This window comes from Nicotiana tomentosiformis, chromosome 1, assembly GCF_000390325.3.
Source record: "Nicotiana tomentosiformis chromosome 1, ASM39032v3, whole genome shotgun sequence".
Classification (NCBI taxonomy): Eukaryota; Viridiplantae; Streptophyta; class Magnoliopsida; order Solanales; family Solanaceae; genus Nicotiana; species Nicotiana tomentosiformis.
The window spans coordinates 146103734-146127876 of record NC_090812.1 but is presented as its reverse complement, the minus strand read 5'-3'; the positions used below and the strand labels follow the sequence as shown (position 1 = coordinate 146127876).

The window sequence follows — 24143 nt, the reverse complement described above, 5'->3', positions numbered from 1 at the left end:
TTCCAAAGTAATAACATTGAGTGTTTGGTATTATTTATTATTTACATGATAATTTAAATATGTCAAAATACATCATTCAATATAAATTTAAAATCTACTATTAGGAATAGAAGAAAGAGAATAAAAATATGATTAAAATAAAAAAGAGAAGAAATGTATAGTAGAATAAAAAGAAAAAGGAAAAAGAAAAGAAAAATATTAAATTAATGAGGGATAATTTGGAAAAAATAAATTTATTATAAGGTTAAATTTGTCTTGAATAAATTAATCTTCGCTTCTGCTCAAAAGTACTTTTTCATTTTGGCCAAACACATTAAATGTTTTAAAAAGTATTTTTTAAACAAAAAAGTACTTATAGCCTCCTAAAAGCTTGGCCAAACAGGCTCTTAGCTCATTGGATTGATTGTACTTTTAAAATCATATGATCATATCTCATATTTATTGCAATTTTAATGAACTTTTATGCAATAAATTTATATTTTTCGTCGAAAATATTGAGTTCAGATAAAATTGATATTGCAAGGCTGCACCCATATCTGTTTAAAGTGAAGTTGATTATCTAATACTAAATTACTAATAGTCACTCGATTTGAAAGATGGACCTTTTTAATGAAGTAGTAGCTAATAAGATTGGCAAGCAGTGCGAGGCAGGGCGGGTGCGGGGCAGGTTCTGCCTTAACCCACAAAATTTCAATCTGCCCCGCCTCCGCCCCGCATAGCACTTTACCCACGTTCACCCGCCCCGCATCCCACCCGCGTCTACCCGCTCCGCCCAAAATTTTTATTTTTTAAAAATTTATCTTATTTTTATGTTTATTCATTTTTGCTTTCAATTATATTTGTATATATGCCATTGTCAATCTAAATCTTTCTTTTTTAACGGTAAGCAATTAAGTAGATAAGCATAGAGAAGCTAAACAATAAGACTGAACATTAATAACAATATCTTTTGATATTTGGTTTTTTTTTTTTTGCTTTATAATTCACTTAAGTATTTGTAAATTTAAGCTGGATTCTGTCACTATTTGTAAGAAAGATAAGCACAGAAAAATTTGAAAGTATTCACCGAAATCGGAAGCTAAATCCAAGTAACAGAATAAACCAAATTTAATTCTTAATGTATTAATTGCTGTGAAGTTAAGTCTATAAGTTTAGGTGATAGAACGATTTCAATACTTAATATGATTTGATTTCTATATAAAGAATTTGAATCTTCCGCATTCTATCACTGATAGAGAGCTTCAGACTTCTATCTTTAGAGGTAGAGCCGAGAGGGGAACAAAAAAGGCTGAAGAGAATTAGCACAAAGTCATAAACCCGCACCGCACCGCACAAATATTCAAAAAGATATATTTTAACTCGCCTCGTACCCGTATTTGTCTAAACCCGCCCCGCCCTGCCCCGCACATGTCTAAACCCGCACCGCCCCGCACCTGCATTCACCATTGCCATCCCTAGTAGCTATAGTGATTCCTAATATAATATAGCATTGAACAAACTAAGATAACTTGTAAATAGGAGTTTATTTACTTTTGTATTTGACCAGTCATTCAAGAACGATACCTCTTACCTTGTCCTGTTATTGAATTTTATTTATTGTTAAAATAATTTAAAAATAAAAAAAGAAGTCAGATGTCCAGTTTTTTTTTAAAGCAACTATACTACTCGGCAACACTTGCCTAGTGGCTAATATATAAATAAAATCCCAAAATGGGTCCAAAGCTTACAAGATGTCCAAACCAAAATAGAAGTTGCATGAAGCTACCAGCTATTAAAAAGATAGAAAAGCTAAAATCTAATGAACTAGTTATTACAACATAATGTTGAACGCTTCCTTCTCCTATCAGTGTATGTGAATCCAATTGTCATTGGCAAATACCAAGCATCACCTGTCAAGCTCTCACCAGGCGCCAGGGTATACTGTCCATAGGCTAAAATGAATTCCAAACATCTCCACCACAGAGTTGAAGCCAGCATAGTCTTCCAAGTGTAGCTACTATATGATCTCCATATGCAGTGGATTGATTTTGTTCAAGTATTAATCATGTGCTCACTCATCAAAATTAATGTGTAGAAGAGGAGCCTGGCTTTAGGCAGGCTTTGCAAGGCAAACGCTAGGCTTGAGCTGGCTTTAGGCAGGCTTTGCAGGGCAAAAGCCAGGCTTGAGCTGGCTTTAGGCAAGCTTTGCAAGGCAAAAGCCAGGCATGAGATGGCTTTAGGGCGGCTTTGCAAGGCAAAAGTCAGGAATGAGATGGCTTTAAGCAGGCTTTGAAAGGCAAAGACCAGGCTTTGAAACTGTGCCTTTTTGTGATTTTGTAAGCTCAGATCCTTCCCTACTAGAACCTTTAATGTAGACATCATTCTAAACATTGCTAAACTATCCTCAGATTAAGCATGAAAGCATGCTAATACCACTGAGAAATAATTCAACAATCTCCAGAAATACCGTATGATGGGTTCAGCATTTTCTTTAGCATTTGGACATATCAGAAGTAGGATAAATTGTACCATCCCACACCTGCTTATCGCATTTTTTCTGTACACTATCAAAGCACCCCCAGAATGAGCATGGGACCATGCTAATACCATTGGAAAGTACCTTAATAGCATACTGAATGAGACAAAGAAACATGTAGGTTTGTGCAGAGTCCAATCCTGTGAAGCCATCAGTCTGAGGTTCTTCTCTTTGCTATCCTAACCCTAAGGTTAGGTGATTGAGATTTTTCTAGATTGATCAACCTCTTCCCTGCACTAGGCAGTTTAGAGAATAAATGAAACTCAGATGTACCTGCAAAAGAAAATACAATGTTAGCTATAAAATCCGCTACTAAGTTGCCTTCTCTGAACACATGTTGAAAGATCACATTGAAGTTATCCTTCATCTCTATAATTTTCTTCACATCCTGTGCAATTACCCAAGGAGGATCCCATTCCCCTTCTATCACCTTCTTTATCACCAATGAATCAGTCTCCAATATGAGAGGGTGAAGATCATGCTCCACACAGTATTCCAACCCTTAAAGAATAGCCTTAGCTTCAGCTACCACATTTGTTGTCACTCCCAGGTCTACTGCCCTAGGATACACCACATCACTTTCATCACCCCTCACACAAAAGCCTAGGGAGTTAGGTCCAGGGTTGCCCTTTGAGGCTCCATCAGTATTACATTTGTACCAACCATGAGAAGGAAGTTGTCATGTTACTCTTGTAGTGATCAATATAGGTTTATTTCCTTCAAAGTATTGAATCATGTCTGGCCATAACAATGGAATATTAGGCATCCAAGCATACCTCACCCTTTCCAGTTGATGCAATGTCCTATTTATCTCATGAATCACCTTATTTGTGGACACTAAACCCCCATATTTACCTGTATATCTTCTCTTCCAAAGCTCCTAAGTGATGATAACTGGTACTGCTTGAAATAGTGGCTTTAATTTTGGACAACACTGAGCATACCACCAATGCGTTATAATCTGCTTCAATTGAATCAGTTACACAGTAATTCCAGCACCCCCCATGAATAAGTTCCATACCTTAGAAGCAGTAGGACTTGTGACAAATATATGCTCAATGGATTCCTCTTGGGGCTGCTGACAACACCAACACCTATACATCACCATTTGCCCCTGCCTCCTCCACATGTCATCAATGGCTATTTTCTGCCTCCACAATCTCCACAAGAAGAAGGATATCTTGAATGGCAAACCTTTAATCCACATTAACTTGAATTCCTGATTAGGATCATCCATATGCCTTAATATTTGCCAAGCACTGCTAACACTAAACTTGCCTGAAGGAGTTGGCATCCAGTATGGCCTATCCCAATATCCCTCACTGCCTTCATAATGCACATTTAGCCTTATATGTTCTGCAATTTCCTCATTGAAAGTTTGATCTAGCAGCTGATCATCCCATGTTTCCCCTTGCCGCAATTCTACCACCTCCTGAAGATCTTCATTGATTGGAAAGTCTTCAGGTAATACGGGATAAAGTGCACCAAATCCAGTCCAATTTTCATGCCAAATATTATTGGTTCCACTCTTCAATTCCCATACGATCTCATGTTCTACTTCTTCCCTAGCATTCCGCATTTGTCTCCAAACATGAGACCCTCCCCTAAAATGCACCACTGTTGGTAGTTCCTTCTTGCAATACTTATTCCATATGAAATTAGACCACAAAGATTTTGTGGTCCTAAACCTCCACCATAGTTTAGCAAACAGTGCCCTTGAGACATCATGTAAGGACCTAAAACCTAGGCCCCCTTCCTCTTTAGGAAGGCAAAGATTTTGCCATGAAGCCAGTGTCTACTTCTCCCTTCTTCCTTTGTGCTCCAAAAGAACCTAGCAAAAGTCTTATGTAGATGCTCCAGGATGTTTTTGGTGGATCAAGGACTGATAACACGTGAACTGGCATACTTTTTAACACACTAGAGATGAGTGTTGCCTTCCCTCCAAATGACAGCAGATTTCCTTTCCATGAATGCAATTTAGCCTTTACCTTCTTGATAAGATCCTCATAATAGTCCTTCATCCTTCTAGCTGGCTTTTGCCTTAACCTTAGCCATATCAAGCTTGATTACCACATTAGCTGGCTTTCGCCTTAACCTTATGTCAGTGGCAATTTCTTGAGTCAATAAGATGTTCTCAAATATACTCCTACCCTTTACAAATTCGGATTGATTAGGAGATATTAGAGATGGCAGAAAACTCTCCAATCTGTCATGTAACACCCTAAACAAGACATTGTTAATGAAGTTTCTCAAACTAATATGTCTTAAGTCAGAGAAGGTCTCAACTCTAGGTTTCTTGGGCAGCAACACTAGATTGGTGTGAGTAATGGATTTAGGCAATGCAGCTTCTCCATAGAAGTGTAGTACCATGTTGTGTATATCAGCACCAATAACATCCCAGCATGTTTGATAAAACAGGCCAGTGAATCCATCAGGACCACTAACACTCTCCCCACTAAGCTCAAAAACTGTTGCCCTTATTTCTTGAATTGTTGGCAATCTGCTAAGTTCCAAATTCTGATCCATAGTGACTATTGAAGGAACATTATTGAGCAAGGAAAATTCAGAAGCATCACCTTCATTTGTGAACTGTTTTTGATAGAAGTCCACTGCAGCTGTAGCCAATTACTCCTGGTCTTCAATCCATACCCCACTGCCACTTTTGATCCTCTTCAGTTGCAATTTCTTTCTTTTGCCATTAACATGATTGTGAAAAAAACTTGTATTCATATCTCCTTCAGCAAACCAAGTCATCCCGACTTTTTGCTTCCAATACTGCTCCTCAATACTCAAGTATTTCTTCAATTCAGATTGAGCCTTTTGAAGCACAATCCTATTCTCAATTGTAGGTTCTTCTTCGAACAACATCTCCTTCACCCTAACAATGTCCTCCAAAATAGCCAATTGCTTGAAGATATCACCAAATGTTTCCTTACTCCATTTTGAAAGTGCTGCCTTCACCCTTTTGATATTCTGCTTGAACATCAAAAATGGATCCCCTATGAAATCAGCTTCCCAATTCTGCCTCACCACATTCATAAATGTAGCATGCTTTGTCCAAAAGTTCAAGAACCTAAAAGGCTTGACAAAATTGGTTGTCTGCACCCCACATGTTATTAGCAATGGTGCATGATCTGATCCAGTTCTGATTAGATTCTTAACTTCAATAGTTGGCAACATGTTCTGAAATGGCAAATTCACAAAAATCCTATCCAATCTCTTGAATATACACTCAGCATTGGATCTCCCATTCCACCATATAAATGGACTTCCTTTGTACCCTTGCTCAAACAAACCACAAGAGTTTACACAAAATACAAAATCCTCATATTCAGGAGGGTGTACTGGCAGTCCCCCTAATTTCTCATCTTCATGCAATACCACATTGAAATCCCCTCCTACCAACCATGGTAATTCCATATCACTTGCTAAGTAATACAAGTGATCCCACAATTCCAACCTCTCTATTGCTGAACATTTTGCATAAACAAATGTCATCATCATGTGCTGCCCTAGGTCATGGTGAAACACTCTCACAGTCACCTGTTGCTCAGTATTCTCCACTAATTCCCATTCCACCACTACATCGAAGAACAACCATATTTGCCCATTAATATTTGCATAAGCAATCTTCATATTCAACCTCCTTCTATATCTATCAATGAGTCCCTTCTTTTGAAAAGGCTCCATCAATGCAACTACACAAAAATTATGCTTCCTATTCATGTTGATCACCCTAGGAAAGGCCTGTTGTATATTCACAGACCTTATGTTCCATATTAATGTTTTGATCATCATCATTTAGATAGAGAAGTTGCCCTCCTGGACATTATTCTTGAAGGTTGTGGTGGATCTTTAATCTAATTCTTATTAGTATTCTTACCTCCTTTAGCACTAGCTGTGGGTGATAAATCCCCTTCCCTAACCACTTGTTTGGAGTTTAATGCAGTTGATTCATCTTCTCCTTCATCCTCCATTGGATTTTGTCTCAATAAGTCTTCATCAATTGGTGTCACATTATGTGTAACTAAATCATGTAAATGTTGTAGATGAGTCTTAATTTGAACATTAAGATATAGCTGCATAATTTGGTTAGTGCCAAATTCCAAAGGCACTTCCTCTATTTCCCCAAATGTTCTTGGAACAATTGCCCGCTCATCAGCCCGTTCATACTCCTTGAATTGTAGCTCATAGACACTGCCTAGCCCAGGAGTTACTGTAGCAGTCTACTCTGAATGCACTGTTCTAGTGAGATCACCACCCTTACCATTGCCTGAAATTTGGTCTGAACCCACTATATCATCCCTAATCTTCACATTAACATATCCATCCAACTTTGTTCTCCAATGCATACACTGGAACACCATCTACATAGGCCAATATCTCTCCAGTTGCACTATGGTTAGGGTTTACTATAGCTGGCTCATCAGGTGAACCTAGATTTAGGCCCGGCGTCGCCAGCCTAATGCTTGGGGAGCCTGGCTTTAGGCCTGGCGTCGCCAGCCTAACGCCTGGGGAGCCTGACTTTAGGCCTGGCGTCGCCAGCCTATCTCCAGGTGAGCTTGGCTTGTTGTCCTTCTTAACATTGACTTCTGTTGTCTTTGTTGTGCCCAATTGATCATCCTTAACCTCAACTACATCACTCCAAAAGACCTTTGTAGAGTTTACCTCATCAAGATCCTCAATCTGCCTAGAATCTTTAAATGTTTGAGATGGAATCTCATGACAAGATTGGTTTGTGGTCACATTGAGTTGTTTTAGCTCCTCATTGCTAGTCCCAAACCTTCTATGAACCCAGTCGATTGTGGATTTCTTATTAGCCCTTTCATCAGTACGTTGATCACTAGGAACACTAGAATTAGCCTTAGCTAATTCTTGAACATCTTTAAGAGCTGAAGACTGACTCCGAGAAGGAATAGGGTTACCATTATGCTCATTTTCCACCACCTTCTCGACTGCTTCATTCTTCACACGCTTATGTTCCTGTTGAGTATTGACTTCCTTTTCCTTCTCCTGGCCCTTCTTAGCTTGGTTTTCCCCATGTTCATTCTTCTTACCATTGCTATGCTCCTTACCTTTGCCTTCAGTAATTTGTAGAGTAGGCTGATGAACTTCCTCAACCTCTAGTGCATTAAACTTGTTCTTGGTTGCAACTTCCTCAACTTTGGCCTTCCCTTTACCCTTGTCAGCTTCCTTTCCTTGTTTGTTATCAACAATGTGACCCCTATTATCTCGTTGGTATGTGTTCTCCCTTGCTTGCATCCATTCCTGCTTGGCATGATTAGTAGTAGGCTTACCAACCACCTTTCCACTAGTTAGGACCTTTGTTGAATTTGCAACAGTCCCAATTGCATCAGAACTCGCCACAACTGCCTTCTCCTTGCTTAGTTCCTCAACACCTTCTTCAAATCTCTTGTGTAATTCAAGATGAATTACCCAGCATTCAATCTCACTATGCCCCTGTTTTTTGCAAGGTTTGCAATATTTTGGCATATAATCATACTTAATCCTGATCCACTTCAACTCTTATGGTCCAGATTCATCAGCTTCTTCCACAATCTTAATACGATGAGGGAACTTACTTAACAAGTTAACTTTCACCTTCACCTTAGCACAACTAGGTCTAGTCCCATTTTGAGTGGCTAGGTCTACATGTAATGGATTACCAACTGCACGAGCTAAGGAAAATACATATTCCTTCCCAAAGAAATTAGGAGGCAGTCCTGGAAAGCTAATCCAAGCAATGACAATGAGAGTCTCTTCATCAGGTGTCCACCATGGATTCCATTTTGTACAACGCATCTGCCACATGTCTGACTGAGCTTTTAAATAAAAAGTTAATTTTGAAAGAAGATGAACATAGTCCTCCAATAAAGACAGCTTAATCAACATATGATTATCTTCAATTAAACCAACTGAACAATGGCCTTTAATCTCATATTGAATTGGAATCACTTTACGTAATTCACTAATAACAGGCTTCCCATACGAAAATTTCCCAAGAACTGCAAGTAAAAGTCCTTGTTGTACGATAGATTGCTTCACTTCTTATTTCTTCCACTTCACCACTGGTTCTCCGTGAAGGAACTCAATTAGTTTCAATGGTAGCGTAGCGAAGGTTTGCATAGGGGAATTAATGTCAGTAGATTTTAAAAGTTTTGAATAATCTATGGATTGTGGATTGTTGTTTGTTGTCGTAGATGATTGGGCGATAGGCTGCACTGAAGCTTGGGCAACAGTCACTGCAGAAGGATTAGTTGAGTTGGGTGTCAAAATCTTTGAGTAATCTAGAGTTTGTGGATTGATAGTTGGTATTGTTTGTGGGTAGGCGATGTTGGAGGAGGGCAGACTAGCCGGAAAAGATGGCTGGTCGCCGGCCATTGCGGCCATTGAAGCTCAAAATCACAGCTTTCCGCGATGAACAATATCAAATCACTGTTTCATTGGATGAACAGTGAAGCGATGTTACTGTTCACTACACTGTAGCTGCGAAACAGCAGCGAAATCACTGTTCGCGCCACTGTTTGGCACTATTCACCGTACTGTTTTGCACTGTAGCGGCTGTTCGCGCACTATTCGCCGCGCTAGTTTAAGCTTGATGCAAGACGTATTTTTAAATAAATAAATAAATTGAACCTTTATTTTGTAAAGATTAACGTAACGACCTTTTTATTTGTTGTTAAGATAGATGGTACACCCATACAACTTGACAAAATGAATGCTTAATATATTAAGAGGATAAAATCGTCAAAATACTTCTTTTCACGAACATCATCTTAATTTAGCAGTAATAAAAAATACAAATTAGTAATTGTAAATTAAAGTTGAATTTTATGTATTTTTTTCTTCAACCATGACGAAGGCCTATGTGATATTTCATTCGTATGGTAATTTAGATAACAAAGCAAGGTGATTCCTTTCTCAAAACCTAATCCTTGTCAAATACGAATCATACTCGTACATTTCGTGTCAAATAAATTAAATTATTGTAATAATTATTTGCCTTTTGTCCCAAGTTAGAATCTAACATAAACATCTCAAATTTTCACGAGAAGGGATTTTATAAATTGCACGGGATTAGAACACCTCCCATAACACGAATCACGTTGAGATGCTACAAAATTCGAGTTTTATCTATATTAAGAAAAAAATGATTGTAAAACTTAAAAATATTACATCTTTTATTTTCCTTTTTCTAGTGCTTCCTTCGTTCTAATTTTGTGTCTTACTTCGAACAATCGCATTTATATATCTAATAAAATTTTTAATTTTAATACTCATATTTAATTTTTAAAAACACTCCCGTATAGATATGTAACGTTATATCTAAAAGATTCACAAGGTACTTTAGCATATTATATATATATTTATTTTAAGTTTATAAGATTCAAAGATCTTATTTATACTTTTAAATTTTATTCCAACTAAAACACATAAAACGAGATCGAAAAAGTAATTCATTAGATCCTTATGGTGACTTTTAAAACTTAAAGAAGTCAAATTTAAATTAAAGAACAACTCCGCTTATTTGTGTCAAATAATGAGGAGGCCTATGTAATTTTAAAATCAACAATGGCTGGTATGCGTAATTTAATCAACAAACCAAGGGCGGTTACTGTTACTTTCTCAAAACCTAATCCTGTCAAAAACCCGCACTCTTACACCACGTGTCACTTATCCATCTTCCATTTTCATTAGGATAAATCTCTACCGTTAAATCACTTCCTCTTCTCCTATATAAACACCACCACCCTTTCGCGTTTCCGTCCGTCACCACAGCACAAAATTCAAAGGCTCACGCAAAAACTACCGATCGAGATTTCTAGAGAGAGAAAATTGAAGAATTCAAAAAAATTAAACCTCAATTCAAGCAACGAATCGGATTCCAAAAATTAGGTTCGATTACCTAAAAAGCTCAATTCGCCAAAAAAAAAAAAAAAGAGAGTCCGAATATCTCTGTAATTGTTTTCAATTTTCGGAGGTTTTTTCTTAGTGATAATTTGAGGAGTAACTGTTCCGTTTTGATTTACGATCTGTTTTTTTTTTTAAAATTTTTGGTTAGGGTTTTGGTGGGTTGTGGAGTAAAATGAACGAGCAAGGAAAAATGATGAATCAACAACAGAGGATGAGTATGAGTCAAAACCAAATGCTAAGTATGAGTCAACAACCTCAGATCTTAAATCCACAGCTTCAACAGCAGCAGGTAAATAATGACAAATTCAACTTTAATTCCACGTATAATTATGTATATAAGAGTATGGCTATGAATAAGCCGCCGTTGATGATGCAGCAGCCACCACAGATGATGAATCGGAACTACAGGATGTGGCCGCAGCAGCCTCTGCCACCGCCGTCAGTCGACCAGCTGAAATTTCAAAACCCTAACCCCAATATGAAGCAATTTGTTACTGGAAAGCAGCATTCCAAGCCCTTGGGACCTCGGAATAATTGGAAGGGTAAAAAGGTAAATAAGAAGGAACAGAGAATGGATGCTGCAAGGCGGAACGAGATTTTAGGAAGTAGCGGTAGTAGTACCAATGCTCAAGGTGGTGGATATAAGCCGCCTACGTTAAATGACTTGCAACAGCAAAACCGATTGAAGGCCCGGAGATTTTTCCCTAAGAAGAAATTTTATCATAACAATAATAATAACATGAATGCACCTTATGCGCCTCGGAACACATCTTCATATATCATTAGGGCGAAAAAAAGTGGTGGTATTGCTTCTTTGGTGTCCCCTTGCCCTGTAACTCCGGCTGTGTTGCCGACCCCTATTTTCTCCCCGTCGAGGGAGGTGTTAGTAGATATGGCTAAAGAGGAGTGGGGAGTGGATGGGTACGGATCGATGAATGGGTTGATTAGGCTGAGATCGCCTGGTCATGAGGTAGAAGGACACGAGGATGAGGAAGAAGAGGAGGGAGGATCGAGTGAGAGTGATGTGGAAGAACATGTGGAAGTGGAGAGGCGGTTGGATCATGATTTGAGCAGGTTTGAGATGATTTACCCGAATTATAGCGGGATGGAGTACAACAATGTGTTGGGAAACCGTGTGGACGATCAAGATACACATATTGCTCAGTTAGAGGAAGAGAACTTGATTTTGAAGGACAGGTTGTTCTTGATGGAGAGGGAGTTGGGTGATTTGAGGAGGAGGTTGCAAAGTCTTGAGAGGAGGGGTCGTGGATGCGAGGAGATGACTGAGGAGGTAGTGGAGAATGAGTCTGAGAGTGAGAGTCATGAGGATGGCCATTCTTTGGAGGATAACAATGTTGAACTGGTTGAAGGGCACATGGAAGGAGTTGGGAATATGAAAGGGAAGGAAGAAGATAGGATTGAGGATGACGTTGAATTGGCAGAAAATGAGGTGAAAGTTGGAGAAGAAGGTGAAAAGGCTAATCGTAATGGGAACGAGGAAGCTTTTGAAAAGGAATCTGATAAAGTAGGAAAAGAAGAAGATGAAGTTGATGGCAATAGGATGGATGAAGCTTTTGAAAAGGAAATAATTGCTGATGATGGAAGCAAGGGTGAAGTGAACAACGATAAGGATCTGAAAACTGGGAATGAGGTTCAGTTCACTCCATTAAACAAGAACATTGAAAACAAGGTACAGGGATTAGATAATGCAAGTTTGGGAGATGATACTATGGAGGAGGCTTCTAGAGTGGATGTTGAAGCGGTTTCCCAGACCAAGAAGGAAGATGAATTGCCAGGAAATGAATGAATGATCAGGGAAGAGCATTTGCGATGGTTACTTGTCTCAAGTTTCCCTCGTCAATGTAAGTCTCTTCTCTGAGAAGTTCTCATGCTAACTCGTGTCTTTTTTGTCACCATTCTGGGTATACTACCTCTTTTGCAGTACATAGTTTTAGCCTCCTTTTTACAGTGGGAAAGATTCTGTCTGTTGTGAGTTCGACCTTATAAAGTGCTAATGTAGTATTCTTCTTTAGATGTTGTCAGCCTCCTCCTCCTCTCCCACCCCCACCTCCCCCCCCCCCCCCCCCTTTTTTTTTTTTTTCTACCTTTATATTTTGGCAGCTGTTTGTAGTAGGGAAGTCTAGGTGTTTAGATAGGTTTGAAATAGTGTTCCATCTGACAGAGATACAATTATGTAATAATCTCTTTTTTAATTGAATTGGGTATTTTCATGTAAATCATGGCATGTTTTCTTATTGGTTTAATCTGGGTATTTAGCATTGGGGACAACACGGATTGCATGTGGTGCACCCATGAGATTGGCGTTTGTTTTAGAAGACATGCTTGCCTGTTGCCATATAAGTTGTTGACTTGTAATAGCTGTTTACTCAGAACATTACCCTTCCGGTGGTTCGATACTTCTATTCCTCTTAGGTTACTGCTATCAACTTTACTTGTTTCCATGCAATTGTGATGTTTGATATTTTAAAGCATACTTTCTTTCTACAGGGAACTAATTTGAGTTTCTTTCTGTAGCAAATAAGTGGATGGTTTGTCTACAGCACATAATTTGGTGTATGCTTGTTCTCTAAAATCTGAACTGTGAACTTTCGACAAGATGTTATTAGTATCATATAATAAAGCATCTGTGCCTATTGATGTTTAAGTTGGAATAGTTGACTTTAGCGTTGGATGAAAGTTTTGTTCTTTTGTTCTCTTTTTCTTTTTCTTTTTGGGCTCTGCATGATCTGTTATTAGGGATTCAGTTTATCACACCTTCAAAGAAAATCGTTTTATTTCCATCTGCTTACTAGCAAATACATTCTTCACTGTTTGTTTCATCTATACCGTTGTTGACCACTGACTTTTGAAGCTGAAAGAGAGAAGATTTGAGTTTAACTTTCACGCTCTTGATGCATTCTTGCATCAATGCGCATAGTGATGACGTATTCTTATTAATCTCCAGTGACTACGTGGTTTTTCTCTTTGTGCAACACCAGCACTACCAATCATTCAGCAGGAGAAACACAAGGGTTTGATATAGCTCAGTTTAATTAGACCTCCTTGTTTCCTAGAAACGATCAATATTATTTGTTTCTAAATGTTGCAACCACTTTCACTTGTTGGAATGATAACGCCTTCCATGTTTTGGTGCTTCCATTTCTTTCAAGGTAGTATACCTACTGCTCCTGTCTGCATATGCTGGAATAGCTGCTGGATTTATCATGAGTGTGCTAGCTGATAGCTAGACTGGTGAGTGGGATACTAACTTATTCTAGCTCCTTTATATATTTAAGGGCAACCCGGTGCACTAAGCTCCCGCTATGCGCGGGATCCGGGGAAGGTTATTTATTTATATTTGGTTTACCACTGAATGCCTAATCTCTTGGTTGGGATCAACCCCTATTCTCGAGATGTTTCTTTATTCTTTAGTTGCCACATCATCACCCTCATTCTTTTGCTTACAACAACAATCCAGTATAATCCCACTAGTGGGGTCTGTGGAGGATAGTGTGTACGCAGACCTTACCCCTACCCTATCCTGGGGTAGAGAGGCTGTTTCCGATAGACCCTCGGCTCCCTCCCTCCAAGAACTCCCCACCTTGCTCTTGGGGTGACTCGAACTCACAACCTCTTGGTTGGAAGTGGAGGGTGCTCACCACTAGAGCAACCCACTCTTGTCAACCCTCATTCTTTTGCTTGACTAAAGATAAATGATGTGATTTATTATGTTCCGTTGTATGGTAATGGATGAGATCTGCTATTGCTGGTGGCAGAAAAGCAGGGGCGGTGGTGATGTTACTTGTCCCTTTCTACTTTTTGTTGAGTTTACAACAGAACAAGCATGGTGCTGCACCATCTGTATTATTTTCGAACTGAGAAGATTTGAACACTGTTTAGTGTTACAGTAAGTAGTGATGCAGCTAAGTTTTCAGCGGTGTCATCTGTTCGTTTGCGTTTTGTTGCATTAGGTCATTTGTTTCATTTCTTTTAGGTGCTTCGTTTGCATTAAACTTTGTTACGTGAGACTTTGACACCTGCTTTATTTCTAGAGTTTTTGTCTCTGATTAAGAAATACAACATGCTAAATAGATAACTTCCTCAGAGTTCTTTGGTCTGGAGATCTTTTTAAAAAGGTTCTTCAATCTGGAAATGGTGTGAAACTCACCTACTAATATTAGCTGCATTGGTTTTCATGGATTTTGCAGTGCTCCTCTCAGAGATAGAAGCTTTCGAAAGAATTGTTTCTTAGCTACTCATGTTTTGTCTTAGCATGCTGCTTCTCTTGCATATATCTTAATTTGGCTCTTTCCCTGTTCTTTACTGCTTATTGCAATGATTGAGCTACTGAAGTTTTGCTGCCTTAGGGTAATCTATTTCTGTTGGCTCTGAGGTTCGCATGATTAGAGCCAGGGGTGTTCATGGTTCGGTTTGGATCGATTTTTTCCTAAAAAGAAATCAAATCAAGTAAGTCGGTTTTTCAAATATTAGAACCAAACCAAACCAATTAAGTTGAGTTTTTTATAGATTCGGTTTATGCTGGGTTTTGTCGATTTTTCGGTTTTTTCGGTTTTTTTTTTCGGATTTTTTCTTAAATATGAGACATACACTACCAAATACATATTTCGGTGACTATATTTTTAACGTAATACTATCAAATCAATTGTCCTTTGAAAAACCTATCATTTATTAAGATATATTGATGATAATTGAATCAAATAGTAATAAATAATTTAAAGATTAAATTAAAAATAGATTATTTTTAACATAAAATGAATTCTTATACTTAGCGAAAGAAAACTAACAATCAAACTAGAATGTAAAGGCAAATAATTGTACTAAAAGTGCAAACGATTAACATGTATATGTGTAATAATAAATTTGAAATAGTTACTTCTATAGTCGGTTTGGTTGGGTTTTTTTCGGTTATTTTTTTTTATTAAAATTAAAACCAAACCAAATTTGATCGGTTTTTAAAATTCAAAACCAAAACCAAACCAAACAAAAAAGTATCGGTTTTTTGGTCGGTTTGGTTTGGTTTTCCCTTTGATTCGATTTTTCGGATTTTTATGAACACCCCTAGTTAGAGCCCTTCTGCATACTGTCTACAGAGTAACTTTCAATCATGATATCTGGATCAATAGTAGTCTAAGGCGGGTCAACTTTGGATTTCCTAGTCCTTTTCATCAATTGTAAAATATTTTTTAATATGTAGATAAAAATAAAGCATGGTTTATAGTAATGGAAAAAGAATAAAAAACAAATCGTCCGGATAAATTTGTGGGACATGTCTTGTAATGACCCGATCGGTCGTTGTAAGCCCTAGCGCGTCGTTCGACGGTTTGAGGTCTTGAGTAGCTTCATTTCAGGTATTATGACTTGTACGTGTGGTCGGAATTGAATTTCGAGAAATGCGAAATTGATTTAGAAAGAAAATTCTCATTTCGGAAACTTTAAGTTGGAAGAATTTACTAAGGTGTGATTTTTTAGTAAACAACCTCGGAATCGGGATTTGAAGGTTCCAACAAGTTTGTATGATGATTTTGGACTTGGGCGTATGTCCGGATCGGGTTTTGGATGACTCGGAAGCGTTTCAGCGCCTATTGTGGAAAGTTGACATTTTGGAAGGATTTCATAAATTTGGGTTGAAGTACATTTCAATGTTATCGATGTACGATTGGTATTCCGAGCCTGGGAATAGCTCCGTATGGTGATTCTGGACTTATGGGCGCTTCCGGAAGTAGATTTGGAAGTCCGTAGGTCGTTTCAGGGTCGTTTGGCGAAAAAATGGAAATTTGAGGGTTTTTAGAAAGTTTATTTGGGAGTAGACTTTTTGATATCGGGGTCGGATTTCTAATTCCGAAAGTTGGAGTAGGTCCGTAATGTCAATTATGACTTGTGTGCAAAATTTGAGGTCAATCGGACGTGATTTGAAAGGTTTCGACATTGAAGGTAGAAGTTCTAAAGTTCATTAAACTTGAATTGGGGTGCGATTCATGGTTTGAGCGTTGTTTGATGTGATTTGAAGGCTCGGCTAAGTTCATAATGTGTTTTGGGACGCGTTGGTATAGTTGGTTAAGGTCCCGGGGGACTCCGGTGGATTCCAGAAGGTTAACAGATCGATTTTTGGACTTAAGAATTTCTGAAGCTTAATGCTTCTGGTGTAATCGCACTTGCGTGACTTTGGCCGCAGGTGCGAGATTGCGGGTACGGCAAATTGTTCGCAGAAGCGAGAATGGATTGGAGCTGGGGGAGCTGTAGAAACGGACTGAAGAAGCGCACATGCGAGTGCGCAGGAGCGAGGCAACTGTCGCTGGTGCGTAAAATTGCGTAGATATGCGAGAACAGGACGCACCTGCGATGCCCACCAGAAGCGAAGAGACTTCCGCAGGTGCGAGTTCTTGGCTAGGCAGTGAGGACCGCAGGAGCGGAATTTGGACCGCACCTGCGCACCCGCATGAGCGGCTATTGGACCGCATGTGCGAAGGTCGGGTTGGGCAGTGTGTTTCTTTAAAACGAGGGTTTGGCTCAATTTCACTTCATTTCATCCATGGGAGCCGATTTCGGAGCACTTTTGGAGTGTCATTTTATCATCCTTCATGAGGTAAGTGATACCCGCGTATTGTGAGTTAAATACAAGATTTATACATGGATTCAAGCATGAAAATTTATAGAAATTGTGAGATTTTGAAAGAAACTTAGAAATTTATATTTTTGGATTTTGACCACGAAATTGGACATGGAATTTGGAGTGAATTATATATTTTAGTTCGTGAGATTATGGGTAATGTTTATCTTCGAACAATTTTGGAATCCGGGCACGTAGACCCGAGGGTGATTTTTATCGACTTTTCGAGCGGAGTTGGAAATTGTCGTAAATTGAATTATAATGAGTATTAGAGTATATATTTATGGATTTGCACCTTTATTTACTAGTTTTGGAGTGATGTGTATTGGTTTGAGTTGTTGGAAAGGATTTGGAGTCGGTTATGGAATTTCGGAGCGAGGTAAGTCTCATTTCTAACCTTGTAAGAGGCAATTAACCCTATAGGCGAATCAAATTATTATGTGCTTCTATTTTTGGGGGCTACGTACGCACGAGGTGACGAGAGTCCGTACGTAGCTACTATTATGCTTATGTCCGGGTAGTCTAGGACCCATATCATGTTGTACTCGCGATGTTTGCGCCCTACTTGTTAATTTAATTGTTTAAAACATTTAGAAACCTGATAAAGGAATTTTAAAAAGGTTAAACTTTATTTACTTGACCGTTAAAAGAGAATTTGTTTAATGTGTTTTCTCTTTTGTGGAGCGGATAGCAGATAGATGCATCTATGGTTCGTGCCGTTCGACCCTCGGGAGTGCACATTTTAAATATTTTGTTGGATTGGGCAGTACGACCTCGGCATAATTTGTGCATGATAAATCTTTGGAACCAATTATAATTGATATTGCTTCTTTGGCTTGAGATATAAATTGTTAAATGATGAGAATAAGTTTGAAAAATTTTTCTATTAATAAAAGAATTGTCCACTCACTTCTTGCTATTGAGTTTACAACTATTTCATATAATCCATGCTTAAGCATAATACTGGTATTTATTGTTAGCCCATAGTAAGTGTCGGAGTCGACTCCTCGCCACTACTTCTTCGAGGTTAGACGGGATACTTACTGGGTATACGTTGATTTACGTACTCATACTACACTTGCTGCACATTATCTAGTGGCCTTGTGAGCGCAGATGCGCGATTATTGCGGGGATTTAGGTGAGTTGAATTCTATACTACGATCCGCAGGCAACCGAGTCTCCTTTAGAGTATTTATATTTCTCCTATCCAAATTTGTATTTCGGACAGATGTTGTATTTTGTTTTACATTCCTAGTTGAGGCTCATGCACTTGTGACACCGGATTTTGGGATGATTATGGGTTGTCCTGTATTTAAAATTATTAAAAATATTATTATTTACTTTATAAATTCTATCTTTTACTATTTAATTGAAGGAAATATGATTTCAAAAATATTAAAACGAGAACCAAATTAAGTATTTATTTTTGGCTTGCCTAACAACGGTGTGCGGCGCCATCACGACCTTTAATGGATTTTGGGTCGTGACAACATGGTATCAGAGCACTAGGTTCACTTAGGTCTCACGAGTCATGTGCGAGTCTAGTAGAGTCTCGCGGATCGGTACGGAGGCGTCTGTACTTATCTTCGAGAGACTACCAGACTGTTAGGAGCACTTCCTTCTTGATTCCCCATCGTGCGATTTGATTCCTTTGAAGCTTATGCATTAATTTCCTTCCTATTCAATCTTGTGCGACGTGAAGCGCTTGTTATAAATTTGGAAATCGAGGAATTTTAATGGTACTGCAAATGTGGTGCGGGTTGTTTCTCCCTGCGTATTGGGCTATTGTCGTCACCTTGCGAAAGGCCGTTCTGCCATTTCAGCTCAGCATCAGCATTGCCTATGGTTTGAGATTTGGCACTGATTGTTATGATGATTCATGCGTTGCTATCGCATAGTGTTGGTGTAATGGTAGGGTGCTTATCTATGGATCGCGACAATAAATGACTTGATAGAAGTACTTCTAATTTCACAGCTTAGAGGTTCAACATTTAGTTCCGGCGGAGGAGAGGCAATCAGACTACGAACGTTCAGGTTTGGGTTGATGGAGTAACGAGACTGGGTATTTCGAGCGCGGTGGAATTTTCATCTATGATGTGGTGTCATCGTCCTGGATTGGGTGCGTTAAGTTCGCCGGTGTTATGGTCTTCTTCAATTCTCCTTCGGGGTAGGGTATTGTGAAATGGTGCCGGAGAAGCGATTGTTAGAAATAACGGGGTGTAGCGATTTCGGAATTGAATCGGTGTTTCTAGTGTTGATGGCTCAAGAAAGATGATCTTCGGAAAGGTTTAAAGTTGGTAGCGATCGATTGGTTTAAGTGCTACAGAGATAGATTTTGATTTAAGGAAACATTTGGTCAGCGAAGGATGAGGAAGGACATGTGGGAGGTGTCTTGCAGTGGCTAAAATTCTAGAAGGCCAAGTATGAGAAACAGAAGTTGAGTAGTTGCTTAAAGGAGAGGGTTTGACCAAAGTGGGAGAGTGGTAGAGCAACATACGGGTTTCTGTGGTGGGGTAGCCACACGCCTTGGGGAAAGTTAGAGTGATTTGGGATACATGGTGGACAGTGGCTAGGGCTACGTGCTTAATTTGGAATATTAGCTGCTATATTGAGTAAGATTGGGTGTGACAGGAGGGAGTTGCTTAATATGAAGAGGGATACAACATGACTTTGGATTGGAATGTATCGTCACACCTTTAGGTGATGTCAATGGGGAGTGAACGGACTTGTACAACTGGTGAATGAGCACGGGCTCAGGGTGGTTTATTGATTTCGTAGTAATTGTACTCGGTGCAACGCTGTTGGAAGATGTTGGCATGTAATTTCCACATTTGGGTTACTCATATGAGCAGGTTAGCGATCGTGTGGTATTGACGAAGCCTCTACGAAGGATTTTACTGGCTATCCAGTAAGAGGTCGAATATGTGAATGTGGCTAGTGATTCAGAATGTTCATGAAATGTTTAACATAAGGATTTCGAGGAATTTGGCGGGTTGATTGTGCAAATCATGTCAATGGGGGATGAGGAGTCTTGGTGGGTTCCAGAGTTATGCAATGGTAGCTCCAAGCTAAGTGGGAGAGCCCCACCGCCTACGATTGGATTGCATGGTTATCTACTTGTGAGGTTTCTGGTTATCGGCATATTAGTGGGATATTACGACTAGAGAAAGAGAACATCAGTGATAATTTGAGCAAAGTATTTGAGGAATGTGTGCTAGAATTGGCCTCATCTATTCATGTTCAGGCTTTGGGAGGACTCAGAGTTTATGCTTCGCGTAGATGTGTAGTACAAGGAAAGTGATCCAGCCGGGTGCTTCTTTGAGAGAGTGTTCATATGCTAGCAGGGTCTTGGAGTTTGATTATAATTGGGAACAAGTCAGAGCAGGTGACTCTCAACAATGGTCTTAGTGGATTCAAAAATGTAAAGTGCGGTGCCTAAGGATATCGAGTCCATAATATGGTTAAGTATCGAGCTTTTGCGGTGGATTATGAAAGGGGCCGAGAGTGTTTTACGTTATCTTCGATCTGCGATGTAGCATTGGAGGAATGGGGAAATGCAACTTCGGATTCATAGAGGAATTATCAGAATGGGTGTACTGTTTGAAGATGCGAATATACGCAGAAGGAGGGTATGAGATGGTTCGTGGGTTTGAGACAACGTGGTCTCGTGAAATAAGGTCACTCAGGGTGAGTGCGGATTTAGGTTCATGATGTTTTAAATGGAGCTATTATTATTCCTAAGGTAAGTCCAGAGTAAATAAGAAGAAGTCGGATCGGTTAGCAATGGTTGAATTGGCACGATGGTGGCAATGATCAGTTCCTTCAGCATGTTAAGTTATACATGTGATTTGTGGCGGTACGTGCGAGGCTTGACGGCCGCCGTAATTTATTTTATTTAGAGGCATTCGAGTATTATGGCCTGCTATGTGTAGATGGGTCCCGAGAGAGTTATGGTGGTTTAAACCACTGTTTGAGGATTGTATTTTCCGCGGTTATGGGGATTCAGTCGCGTGTTGCAATGGTTCTCCTGAAATGAGTTATGTAAAAGGTTGCTATGTGGTGGAGTGTTTATTCTATTAGTGGATCAGGAGTTATGATGGAATTCTTGTACTCTCACGTATTGGTATGTTAGGTGTAGTGAGCGGCATGGGAATTGGAAGTTAATGATCAAGGTTGCAGTTGATGTCGACAAGAATGTCAAGAGTTCGGATGAGCGGGGAAGAATTCAAATGTTTAGAGTAAGCTGGTATTGTCTTTAGCCTCACCTGAGATCGGTGTCATGTGGAAGAGGCTTTGTGTATTGACTTGCAAATTTTTGACTCACTCTACAGAATTAGAACGACTGGTGGTATGGATGTGCGTACCTTGCTACCTGAGCGGAATGGTCATGGGAGCATGCCATACGAGGAGATTTGTATAAGTGTGACATGTCAGTCACTTGATTGTTAAAGATTGAGACCGAATATGGAGGTCAGGGTAATATCGCAAGTGAAAGAGTTTATGCATGAGAGGCATTCTATTCCTTAGGTTGTGGACCCTGTGAGTTCGTTTCGGATTTGATGGTTGTTCTTATGTGTCCTTAATAGGTCATCGTGGGTCCTTGAAGGGTTATAAGCCAGTGCGGTACGATCAAAATTGGCTTGGGGTCCGTGGATGGATCTAAATGTAAATGTGAGCTCTATATCGGGCCGGATGTGTTCATTTCATCATAGCGTTATTTTCGGAGTGGTCTTCGGGCCTTGGATGATATTTCTATTGTCGGCCCTTCTGTGTAGTCTCTATTGTGCCATGTGGGTTATGAAGCGGTTTGATTTTTTGCACTCGTATTGAGATCCCGTATAGTTTGTGGAGTTATGTGAGCAGGATGACTCTCGAGATGCAGATCATATATCTCACCTTAGTTGTTCTTGAGTTTTATAGCACGTGACGCTACCCGTCTCCTCGGGATTTGTATTATGCACTTGGCGTGCTTATGGTTGATATTCGAGAATTTCGTGAGTATAAGCGTTACGGCCCGATGTGTTTTTTCTTTAGATTATTATGTGTGGATTGGGTGGAACTCCGCCACGGGTATATGGTTGGATCGGGTGGCACGTCGCCACTGATATGTTGCTTGGATCAGATGGCACACCGCCACAGATATGTTGCTTGGATCGGGTGGCACGCCGCCACGAGTATCATGGTTGGATCGGGTTGCACGCTGCAACAATGCTTTATTGAGTACAGTTTCCCATATCTATTATTGTGTGGTTTGCTTCTCATTTCCTGAGGAAGGTTCATAACATCTTTTCGGTTGTTTAAATTAGTTACGTGGTTGAGTAGATCTTTCCAGAGTTCGTTTCCTTATGTATCACATTCGAGTTTGTAGCTTGTTGGCACATTGTGGCATCATATGAGACTTTTGGTAGTGTCTGAGGTGGCTTATTGTCTGAGCATCTTGTACTGGGTGAGACGAGATTATTGAATCTAGGATCAATGCGATCAGATTTATATGAAGCATATTAAAGAGTAAATCTTGTTATTCAGTCCAGAATGAGGTAATGGTTCTTGTCGGGAGGAGAGACTCCATAAATTGTAATTCAATAGGTGGCTATGAGTTCTACACATCTTCTCTGTCGTGGCATTTCAAGAGTTGGAACAAGACTTATAGGTGTCATGAGGTGTGTCGTGAGCATCAGATTCGTGGGAGTTCGGCTATTGTTGTCAGAGGATGTTATTATGGGAATGTGAATAATGCGGTACATGGTGTGAATTCAGTGAGAGTATACAATCATGTATTGGTACATCGTGTAGTGTTTGAAACGGTGTTCGTATGTTGGAAGCAGGCCTAGTAGAGAATTTCGGATGTTGGAATTTGGCTCTAAGGCTTATTTGCCTAACTAAAGGGGATGATCTTCAGATTTGCTCGAGCTAATGTGCTCAACTGAGTTGTGGTAGCACGGGTAGGTGCACGAGGTGTTAAACAATGATTTCAGACAACTCCAGAGCAATCCTTAGCACGTTCGAGGACGAACGTATGTTTAAGTGGGAAAGAATGTAAAGACCCGCCCGGTCGTTGTGAGCCCTAGCGCGTCGTTCGGCGGTTTGAAGCCTTGAGTAGCTTCACTTCAGGTATTATGACTTGTACGTGTGGTCGGAATTGAATTTCGGAAAATTCGGAGTTGATTTAGAAAGAAAATTCTCATTTCAGAAGCTTTAAGTTGGAAAAATTTACTAAGGTGTGGTTTTTGAGTAAATGACCTCGGAATCGAGATTTGAAGGTTCCAACAGGTTCGTATGATGATTTTGGACTTGAGCGTATGTCCGGATCGGGTTTTGGATGACCCAGGAGCGTTTCGACGCTTATTGTGGAAAGTTGGTATTTTGGAAGGATTTCATAAATTTGGGTTGAAGTGCATTTCAATGTTACAGATGTCCGATTGGGATTTCCAGCCTGTGAATAGCTCCGTATGGTGATTCTGGACTTAGGGGCGCGCCCGAAAGTGGATTTGGAGGTCCGTAGGCCATTTCGTGGTCATTTGGCGAAAAAATAAAAATTTGAAAGTTTTTGGGAAGTTTGACCGGGAGTGGACTTTTTGATATCGGGCAGATTCCGATTCCGGAAGTTGGAGTAGTTCCGTAATGTCAATTATGACTTGTGTGCAAAATTTGAGGTCAATCAAATATGATTTGATAAGTTTTGACATCGAAGGTAGAAGTTTGAAGTTCTAAAGTTCATTAACCTTGAATTGGGGTGCGATTCATGGTTTTAGCATTATTTGATGTGATTCGAAGGCTCGACTAAGTTCGTAATGGATTTTGGGACTCGTCCTCGGGTGGATTCCGGAAGGTTAACAGATCGATTTTTGGACTTAAGAAGTTCTGAAGCTTAATGCTTCTGGTGTAATCGCACCTGTGTGACTTTGGCCGCGGGTGCGAGATCGCGGGTACGGAGAATTGCTCGCAGAAGCGAGAATGGACTGGAGCTGGGGGAGCTGCAGAAGCGGACTGGGTAAGCGCACCTGCGAGCGCGCATGAGCGAGGCAACTGCCGCTGGTGCGTAAAATTGCACGGATGCGCGAGAGCAGGTCGCACCTGCGATACCCG

At 39.8% G+C, this 24143-nt stretch overlaps 1 protein-coding gene across 2 annotated transcripts; it reads left to right on the top strand.

Annotated features, from left to right (window-relative positions):
* The first annotated feature begins 10273 nt into the window (after window positions 1-10273).
* On the top strand, window positions 10274-12461 carry LOC104092389 (uncharacterized). Of its 2 annotated transcripts, none has more exons than XM_009597985.3 (3): window positions 10274-10411; window positions 10578-10718; window positions 10809-12461. In XM_009597985.3, the coding sequence occupies exons 2-3, from the start codon at window positions 10602-10604 to the stop codon at window positions 12234-12236; spliced, it is 1545 nt and encodes a 514-aa protein (XP_009596280.1). In that variant the 5' UTR covers window positions 10274-10411; window positions 10578-10601; the 3' UTR covers window positions 12237-12461. The 2 variants fall into 2 exon arrangements, with proteins under 2 accessions (XP_009596280.1, XP_009596279.1); XM_009597984.4 differs by having other exon boundaries at window positions 10806-12461.
* The last annotated feature ends 11682 nt before the right edge of the window (window positions 12462-24143 follow it).

Excerpts from the sequence above, each read along its gene's own strand:
- LOC104092389 (XM_009597984.4), top strand. The coding sequence starts at position 10,602 with ATGAACGAGCAAGGAAAAATGATGAATCAACAACAGAGGATGAGTATG. Across the intron at positions 10,719-10,805 it reads CACAGCTTCAACAGCAGCAG|CAGCCACCACAGATGATGAA; the intron begins GTAAATAATGAC and ends TTGATGATGCAG.